The sequence below is a fragment of the Symphodus melops genome (assembly GCF_947650265.1).
Source record: "Symphodus melops genome assembly, chromosome: 14".
Taxonomy (NCBI): domain Eukaryota; kingdom Metazoa; phylum Chordata; class Actinopteri; order Labriformes; family Labridae; genus Symphodus; species Symphodus melops.
The window spans coordinates 14,213,670-14,224,106 of record NC_136704.1 but is presented as its reverse complement, the minus strand read 5'-3'; the positions used below and the strand labels follow the sequence as shown (position 1 = coordinate 14,224,106).

At 45.0% G+C, this 10,437-nt stretch overlaps 1 protein-coding gene across 1 annotated transcript; it reads right to left on the bottom strand.

Annotated features, from left to right (window-relative positions):
• Positions 1–1,163: 1,163 nt before the first annotated feature.
• skida1 (SKI/DACH domain containing 1) lies at positions 1,164–7,736 on the bottom strand. Its single transcript, XM_079360690.1, has one exon. The coding sequence runs from the start codon at positions 6,326–6,328 to the stop codon at positions 3,818–3,820; it is 2,511 nt and encodes an 836-aa protein (XP_079216816.1). The 5' UTR covers positions 6,329–7,736; the 3' UTR covers positions 1,164–3,817.
• Between the last annotated feature and the right edge of the window lie 2,701 nt (positions 7,737–10,437).

The following is a 10,437-nucleotide window of genomic DNA, read 5'->3' as shown; positions in this document are numbered from 1 at the left end:
TTCCAATCCGCACTGGAATTTAGCCCTGAAACGCCAGCAGCAGCATAATGGCTCGCCTCTGCTCCCAGTACGGCCCCTTCAGGCTCCACCAGCAGCAACAGCCGTGCAGGGGCCAGCATGGCTACCTGCCTGCCTGCAGGCTCCCCTTATCAAACTCGTGCTTTTGGCCTGGACAATATACTACAGAGTCTCATTAATCAGAGAAACATCACGTCAAACAGGACAGATCGAGCGAAGGGCAAGTCTGCTCAGGGACTCGAAAAAGTTGCATAGTCCTGCAGTGTACAGTTATGTACGTCGAAAAGCCTTTGGGCGAGTCTACTTCTTATGTAATCCCCTAAGTCATCAATATATCCTGGTCTTTCTCCAGGACAACAGTTGTTTATCAAAGGGGATAATGCTTTTCTTTTATTCTATGTAAGCCTCCTGAAGAACGTTCAATGTTTCTAATGTGCAATGTTCAGATTCCCAGCAGGACTGTATTTTAATCCAGTTTATTGATATTTCGTGTGTTCATGTAGGCTATTAAACCAAGAAGGCGACCTCATATTGCAGCGGTTGCATGCGTAAATGTCTGCGGTTTGCCTCCTGTTATTATTGTAGGCTCCACAGACCTGCCACTCCTTCCGCCACACAGCTCCTAAACACACCGGGGAAGGGATTCCCTCGCCAGGTTTAACATGTAGGAGTTTACCCAAAGTTAAGATACTGCACGGAGGTAACGTTGATGCTCATGTTATGACTCTCATGGATAAGCATGGCTCGTGGATAAGCACCATTATAACACTCAGGGTTTCTTTCTTTCAAACCTGACACATCTTGCCTCAGGACTAAACCCTTATTTGCTATTTAATTGAAGACTCGTTATGTGTCTCTTCCCCTTAATTCCTCGTGAAATAATATGTTACATCCTAAATTTAAAAGCAGAACACATTTAATAACTCAAAAAAAGGGGAAAAAAAAGATTAACAGAAGCTGCGTTCAAAATATAAGGTGAATATAAACTGAAAGCCCGTGAACAAGTTAAATGTTTACCTAAGCTCATTGTTTCCAAAACCCTCTAGTTACGCAATCCCATACCATCATTAAATCTTTATACCCCAACTCTCCCTCAATCAGAACAACATCAGATTAAAGAAAGAGAAAGAGTCTTTCAATGAACTCAGTCGCGTTTAATGAATGCTTCATAATAAAAAAAAGAAAGGGAAAGTGCTTCAGAAATCCACCGTTCAAGTTTCCATATGGAGTGCAGTTGTCCTCTTAATATATATCCACAACAACAAAAATCAATATACAAGAAAACCCCCCAAAAATTCACCAAAAAATAAATATTCAGTTTTATATAAACAACCAGTGACTTCTTATTCCATGTCAAAAACCTGACCTCAAGTATTGTTTCAAAAAAAGCGAAGTGGATGTGAGGAGAGCTGCAGGGAGGTGGGGGAAAGAAGAGGAGGGGGCGAGTGCATGGTACAACCTCTAGCTGCTGCAAGATGCAATTGTTTACATTGATAGCGTCACTGTCAGGGAGCTATTTGTCTTTACGGTGGAAAAGGCCCTCCCAACAGGCCATTACCACCATCTCTGTGCCTCCGCCAAGCAATGTGAGCGCCGCGTGAGAATAGGCTGGTGCGCCAGGGGGGTGAGCGCGCACAGGCTATTCCTCTCCTCCCTATGCCGTGCAGCCTATGCCTTTGACATGCGGATTAAAGGTTGAAAGCTCCGCTCTTGCAACACAGCCCCCTCCCTCCTCTCCCTCAACCTTGTGCAACCCCCTCTATTTTTACCGCTATTATGAGCATATACCAGCTTGTGCCACGGCTTCAAAACGCCCGTTTAGAGACTGGGAATATTAGTTCAAGTTTGAATTGTCGCCCCAGATAAAAGGCCAAGGGGGCTGCAGAGCAGTGCTTTAACCACGTGACTCCACCATACATGTCCATACTGATTTACGCAAATTCCCTCTCTCTCTCTATTTTTTTTATTTTTTATACAATCACCCATTAAATAGTTCCTACAATTCTCTGAATGAGCGCACCCTTTACTGTGCTGTGTGTGTGAGGGGGCTGACATCATTCACGGGCTTTGGGTTTGTTGTGATCTGGTTCGCAATAAGCTGGGCCTCTCTTTGTCACAGACAGAAAAGCCTGCCAATTAGCAGAGCTCGTCCTGCACTTCCATTAAAAACATATACACGTTCACTTAAGATAGTATATGTAGGTGCAACTTCAACAACGCGATTCAGCTCTGTTTACAAGAAGGAACTGAACTTGGAGTTTACGGGAAACAGGGCTCTATACATTCATTGAGCGGCCATATTCAAAAAATGTTGAGATAGGGACGACAGCAATATATTTTTAAAATTGATTCAAAATCATTTACTGTGTTAAAAAAAATCAACACAGCCAATTTCTGGCTAACTTGATATAAAAAAACCGAAAATAAAAACCACAATGAAAAAAAGCGGTTTTCGGGGAAAAGGTCTAAGCAAACAATCAGGATATCATGGTATGGCTTAGCAAATCACATATGGGCTAATCATACATATTCAAATAGCACTCAAATGGATGCCGCTTGGCCTTTGTGTCTGCATCCAAATTAAGCCAGCAGTCCCTTCTTCAGCTGTGTTTTTTCCATCAGCATCTCTGAGACATCATTTCACAGACTATATATATATATGTATAGTCAGAAAACCCTAAAGCTGAAACATGATCCCCAGCACTATCAAAGTGCAATGCGTTTAAGCCTAATTATGCTTTGTCGCATTGTTTCTGAGGAGATATGTGTTTTGGCGCTGTTCAGGTGCTTATTTTACCCACTTTGACTGTCAAATCACATCAGATCCAAAGCCTTTCTTTGGCACTGTCTTACGCTGTGTGAATTACATTTTAACCTTATATTTATACGCATTTTCTCTGGTCGGAGATTCTTTTTACAAGCAGGAGAAATCTGTGGCCCGATGGACCTGCAGGGACATTAAGGTGGTCTCTCACGTGGGAGACAAAATTGCTACGATTTTTTTATCTTATTATTTCTGATTGTCTGTACATAAGGCCTGTGTTGAGTCTGGGCCTGTGCGCAGCCACACGTTTGCAAAACCAGGAAATAGTCCACAGGAATATAAACAAGACTGAGAACTGAACACAAGGACTCATGAAAAAAACAACGATCACAAAGACAAATCCTTTCAAATCCAATAAAGGCTTGTGAGTGAGTGACGTTTAGATAGACATTAATAAACCCATTCTATCAAAATTCTCCGAAATCGAACCCATTGACCAATGTGGACAAACTGGTCAGTATGACAGTTATGACTTTTTTTTTTTTTTTTTTTAGCTCTGATAAAGTACCGGCACAGAATGGGAAACCCTGATTTTTGTCTCTGAGATTGACCGAGATAAACTCAATCCAAACGTGGCTTCGTCTTGGGAATGCTCTGTTCTGCGCCTTAGCCCTTTCCTCTTTCGGACAAATCCCTTGAAACATGGCACCATACAATCCAACAGGTCGAGCACAGAAAAAAGCAAAGAAGGATAAATAGTCAAGTAAACACAATCATGAGAACCTTACATATTGCTTAGGACTGACAGCTTTAAAGTTTTAAGCATAAATCCACGCACGGTGTCACACAGTCCTGTGGGCGTAAAGGGAGATTCCAAAACGAAGGAGCCCATTCACAGAAAAAAAGGGAACATAGTAATACAAAACTTATAAAGTTGGGAGCAGTTTTGATGAGCTCACGTTAAGACTCAGGCTGCTTTTGAGCTGGAGTTGACACGTTTGGGGGTTTTGTTTTTCTCTGCTTTATCTCAGCAGCCTATTTCCTAGTTCTCTGAGCGGGTGGGGGAGGGAGAATCTGGCCGCCTGGCTGCCACCTCCACACGGGGTGGGACAGAGGGGGAGTCCCGGGGCCCCTCAGCGAGTTCAGGGAGTAAGCAGGACACAAATCCCCGTCGCTGCCAACAACCAGTGACGGCGGAGATGGGAAATTGGCCATCAGGCTGAAAGGCGTTTTAGTAGCCGGTGATGTTGCTACAGTGCTTGCGCTGCTGCGTTGTTTGCGTCTGCTCGATAAATCCTCAGTGGATGGTTTCTCGGGACGAGAAGAAGGAGAAGACGAAGAAGAAGAGGAGGAGGAGGAAGAGGAAGAAGAAGAAGAAAAAGAGGCAGCTTTGTTGATCCTGGGAACGTTTTGTTTTGTTTGCGTTCTTGAAAGACGGGATTTCTTACTTCCGAGCACTGGAGCCCTGCATATTTGGCTCCTGTGCTCCCCCTCCCCGATGCATGTGGAGTCCTGGGTGCTGCTACATTCCTGAGGGCCACAGGGAGACTTTGAGACAACATCAGGACCCTTTTCTGCGTAAAAGTCCCCTTGTTTGATGCCTCCACTGGGATACTGACCATGCTCTATCTTGTTTCCTTTACAGTTGAATCCAGCCGTCTGACTGTGGTATTCATATTCATCACAGCTTTCTTCCACTTTAATTTTCACATTCTTGAGGTTAAAGGGGGGCGTCCAGGTTGTCCTGACACTTTCAGAGAGGGGGAAGGAGGACACACAAGTCTCCTCTGCCTCGGTCTTGATTTTCTTTAGTGGATTTTGCAGTTTCAGGCTGCCTGCTTTCGCTTCTCTTTTCTCTGAAGATTTAGGAGGCTTCGCGTCATTGTCGTTTTCCCACTGAGAGCACAGTCCCGAGGGGGACTTTTTGGGGAGTCCCGGTGTTCTCCGTGAAGGGTAAAAGGTCCTATTACGGTTGTGCACCGGTGAATCAGAGGTCAGCTCGTCCTGGGGTTCGGCCTCATACGTCTTTTCCCTCTTTGACTCAGAGAAAAATCGCTCTCTCACAATATTTACGTCGAGTTTTGCTGGCTGGAAAGCTCCAAAGTCCTTTCTCGTTTCACTGCAAATTAATTCACATTTCTGACGTCTCTCCTGCTTGCTGTAACCTGTTTGTGAAACGGCAATGTTTCCCAGAGTCCTTTGTTGTTTCTCTTGTTGCTGCTGATTGTAGTGAAACGTGGGCTCCAACACTAAAGGTGCTTTACTGGAGTGGAGAGTTTTGGGGAGAGAACTAACCCGGGCCCGTCTGAACCGGATGCTTTGCACCGAAACCCGACTAGAAACAGAGCTGGAATCGGACTGTGCGGACGAGCTCTCCTCCTCGTCTGAGCTGACCTCTGAACTTTCCGATTGCGTCTCATCTTCCTCATCGCCCTCCTCTTCCTCCTCCGAGCTCCCGGAGTTGCTGGTGGTGGAGAAACCGGAGCCAAAGTCCGAGTCCGGGTCCGGGTATGCTCGGTCTGAGTAGGCAGTGCTTGACTCGCTGTCGCTGCTGTAACTCTCGGGAAAATTGGGCTCATGGTGGTGGTGATGATGATGATGGTGATGCTGGTGGTGATGGTGATGGTGGGATCTGGGGTCGAGATAAAAATCCGAATTTAGGTGTAACGCGCCAAAAGAAGTTGCGTGAGCGCCGGAGGATTTGGGTTGGACGAGCAGGACCGGTGGTACGTGGTGGTGCGCGTGTCTGCTTCTGCTCCACGAGTGCCTCGCGCTGTCCCTGCCGCCGCCCCCCTCGCGCCTCCTCTTCCTTTTGTGAAGTAGGTCGCCGGCTGAGCGCGAGAGCCTGGACTGAGCAGCTATGGCGGACTGTAACACCACTGGCTGCCGGCTCACAGAGCTCCGGAAAAACGAGTGCCTTTGGCTCAAAGTAACGCGGTTCCCGGTTATTTTTGCAGTTTCATAGTTTTTAAAGTGTTTGTGACTGGACTTGGTCACCAAACGGTATTCCCGCCCGTGGGTTTTGTGGTAAAATTGAGGTAGTTTGGAGTCGGTAAGGCAAGGAGTCGGCTCTCTCCTCTTGTCCGTTTTGTTGTGACGCGTGACAGTCTCTGGGACGCCGTGCAAACTAAACCAAACTTTTTCCTTCCACAGCTCGGCTTCCGCGTGAAGGCGCCCCGGGGACTCGTCCTCGTCCCCGGGGGAACACACCGCTTTCGCTTTCCTTTTGTTGGACTTCAACACCCGTTCCGTCTTGCAGGAGAAGTACAGAGCCTCCACGTCCTCCCGCGATATCAGAGTGCACTTAGCGGCGTGGAAAGCAATAGAGTTGATTGCTTTGAGCTTCCGCAGCTCCTCCAGGTCGCAGTGGTGCTTCTTCACCTTCAGGTGGTCCATGCGCTTGTGCACCGTGGTCCGGGGGATGTTCTTAAGCAGGTCGGTGAAGACCTGAGACAAAGCAAACATTTGCTTGCCTTGGATGAGCAGGTATCCTAGCCTCACTCCTTGCATTTCCTCAAAGCCACACTTCAGGTCCCCCATGTTCATATGTATCCGCTCCAATCTATGTATCCATGTAGTCAGTCTCAGAATGTTGTGGATTCACCAGTGAGTGGCACTAGGTCGCAAGCTCAAGCCATCCTGCTCACACCTTTAATCCATCCACGCTGCTGCTGCTGCGTCATGAAAATGCAAACTTTGACATGAAGAGTTAAATGGAGCTGCCGGTGTCTGTCTTGCTGAATGAACCGACAGCATCCACACGTCGCTTCTTGCCCGGGTCCGGCATGGTGGAGGAATGCAATGGATGCGTCCACCTAAACCAGGACTATTGCTGCTGCCGCTGCTACCTGCCTCTGCCGGCTCCACTCCCCTCTGGACGGCAGCAGGACGAGTGTTAGGTGTACACCACTGCTTCAGCCAGAGGGATAAAATAGCGAGAAGAGAGAGAGAGAGTGAGAGGGAGGGAGATGGAGTTGTTAGGGTGGAGGGGAGGGAGAAAAGAGAGAGAGAGAGGGAGAGAGTCCGAGACACAGGAACAGAATAAGAGCTAAAATGCAGCTGGTATTCTGGCTGCTGGTTGAGCCACAAACAAAATGACATGGGAGGGGAGGTGCGGCGGTCTGGAGACACCTTCATCAATTAATGCCCTCGGAGTCGACGCCCATTGGACAACGCTGACAGGTGATGCAATAAAACTGGATATTCAATCTCCTCCCCCTTCCCACCCTTTATTATAATAGTTTACAATGGTGCCCCCTTTTCAGTAAATATTGCCGTTATGAAAAGTTCACATTTATTTCCCTCAGAGAGCGTGTAAAAGGCAGGCTGTTTAGCGTGACTCTCAAAGCTGTCAAGACTGAAATCTCATGTGCTTTTCCCTTTTTTCGGTTCACATCGAAAATGCTCGTATATGCCATCTATTATGTAGAAATGACTCGTCAATCCGGTCACTTAAGAAGGTTAGATGTGTGTTTTAACGCAGCACAGCTTTAACAAACTCATTGTCTCTTCTCCATTGGAGAGCTGCTGTCCAGACCAGAGCTCAACTCATGCGCTTGAGATGGCCCTATAGTTTTTTCCTCCATGTTTTGCTCTGCCGGCATACATTCATTTTAATGGCTATATCGCACGCTTTGGCACGTTTTTTTTTTCTTTAGGCTACCCCAGCGATGTGTGCGTGTGCGCGCGCGCGCGTGTGTGTGTGTGTGAGAGAGAGGGAGGGAGTGTATGTTCAATAATTGTAAAAGAGTAAGGCCAAGTGTAATTCTAATAGTTCAAGGGGAAAAAAACCGTTTATTGGCCTCTACTGTCACAATAGAAACTATTTGATTTTTAGTAGAGACCTGCTTAAATCCGGTAAATCCCTGTTTAATTTTAGCCTATTTACAGTCTGCATGGTAAAACAACGGGAGCAGGGATTGGACAGACTGAAAGCGCAGAGTCAGAGGGTTGCTTTTCCCACAAGAGTGTCGAGAAGCTGCTGCAGCTAGGCTATATTTAATTTAATGTCCTGTAAAACGTATGCGTGTGTGTGTGTATATATATATATATATATATATATATATATATATATATATATATATACACACACACACACACACACAGTGGAAATTTAGGAAAATTAGTAGTCAGTAAGACATGCTCTGCGAACAATTTTACATTAATAATGAAACTGTAGCCTAACTGATTTTTCGAGACGTGTTCATCACGAGTGCAACGTACACACGCACGAGCATGGTCTTTGGCTCTTTACATGCACCAAGGTAAAACGCAGAGTAAGCTACAAGCACACACGTGTACGTACACACGCACATGCACACACACACACAACCACGCTCTCTCTCACATGCGCGCGCACACAGACAGAGGAAACGTGGAGAGAACACGCCACCCACATCGCTGTCCTGTAATAACGTGGATGTGTTGTTTATTTTATCGGTGGCACTGCTAATTGTTTGAATTACCGGTATAGGTCTGCACAAAGCGTTTTGCACATACATTGCTGCCATATATTATCCTAGATGTTCTGGTTTCTCTCAATGTGTTCCGTCTTTGTTATCATTAAAACACGTGAACACCTTGTGGCCAGATCGTCCTGGACTGGGCTGTGCGCGTCAGGCCAAACACAAGACTGGGCATGCTTATCTCACAATTTACTTTTAAATGTAGAAAATTCACGTTGAATGACAACGATTAAACATCAGTGCTACCCCAAACAGTCTGTTAGTTTTTTTTAATAAAAAATAGAGAAAAAATATATCTTGACTAAACACATAAAGGAGACTACTTACAGTCACACCAACACGCGTATACGCACGTAGCCAATTGAGTATCGTTTAAAATATTACACAAAGAAATTGCAGCCTTGAGGACCTTTAAAAAAATGTTTAAGAGTCGTCACTTTTATTCTGATTGAAGAGCCTATTGTGTGCAGTGCAATCCATATCAGATTATCAAAAGTTATTATCTTCCAGCCACTGAAAAATCTCGCTCTTTTCATGTGGTGTGTGCTTCAGTTGCTAGGACAAAGTCACTTATGGGGTATAGACTTAATAGTTGAGTCCTACCATTAGGGATCCCCCCCCCCCCAACACCTCACAATCAATCAGTCACCTCTTCATCAATTCACAAAGTCGGACCTGACCTGCATTCTCGTCGCTTTAAATACAACCAATGACCTGCACGCTCTCGCTGTTCACGTGCTCTTTCTGTATGGCACCTAGAGTTTTACTGATGCAGCAGAGTGAAGGGAGACGAGGGGCAGCCTGTTGAGGTCCGAATACCCTGGGGGAATAACTCAGCCCTGGTACAACGTGCCCGGCCCGGGGCTTTAGACAGTCAGAGCGTGTTTGCATCGCTCGGTCTTTCTTTTTTGTTGGACATAAGTGGTATCGTTTGTTCCTCTTCCAGTTTAGGGTTCCTCACTTGAAATCAATGTTCATTAATAACCAGTTTTCCTCTGCTGATATAAATTCAATTTTAAAAAAAGTCTACTTATCTACAACATAGATTACGTTGCGTTTCTGTCGACGTATAGGCTTGGAAAGTGGAATGATTTGTGTAACTCTGAATACATTAATTACTAAACTTATTTTCTTATGTGCCTCAACCCCCACGCAGGGATAATGTGTCGGACTTTGTGGTGATCTAGAGAGGGAATAGCGGTCTGTTATGGAACTGTTCGAATGAAATGCCCATCAACATGTCATTGTAAAATCTGATTTTATGACAATTAATTGTTAATATTGATCATAATTGAGGAAAAGTGTTAATAAAATAAGAAATGAATCAAGTTAAATGGTTAAAAATCGGTTATATATCGGGTTGAATTTGCCTAAAGATCGGACTATGAAGGTTTCCTTTTGAGGTGCAAGTGCCTCTTGGTCGTTAAGTGTTCCCCGTTTCTTCGAAATCTAAAACTTATTATATACACATACACATTAATTGCCTGACTGAATTAAATTACCCTCTGCAGTATACATAATTGGCTGTTTCCAATCTAGGAACAGTGATTTTTTTTTTTTTGTCATGCAGATTTGTGATGCACCAGATGTCACAATGCACTTCTTTCTCCAGCTCCCTGTCCTGAGCCTGGATGTTTGAGGGGAGGCAACGAGACCGAGTGGTCGAGAAAGAGACCTCATGCACGGTAGAGGCTCTTAACAACAGCTCTGTGTGCTGGTGGCACGTGGAGAATACCTCTGGCAACCAAATCTTGAAATACAGGCTTTTTCTATTTATAGCCATTCCTGTAGTTCCGCTGAGAAGAGAGGCCATGCTTAGATCAATTTGGTGAAAGAAGTTCGATGAGGAATCATAATCGGTGCTTATTTTAGCTATAGCCAAGTAGGCCTTATAGGTTTAGACAGACACAGCACACTGTTGAGAACTAAATCTTAGAATAATAAATTAGCACAATAAATAAAAAATAGCCTACAAGAAATAGCCTACATAAAGCCTTTACTGTTTAATAATTAAATACAATTAGGTTTAGGTTTGCACAGATATTACTGGAGAAGTGTCAAGATGTTTATTATCAGTTACAGACAACTTTCATGGTAGGCTACGTTATAGTACGTTTTCAATAATCGTTTTTACTTTCAAAGTGCAGTGCCCTGACTCCTGACTGTTTCCCTGCTTTTTCATTCCAATGG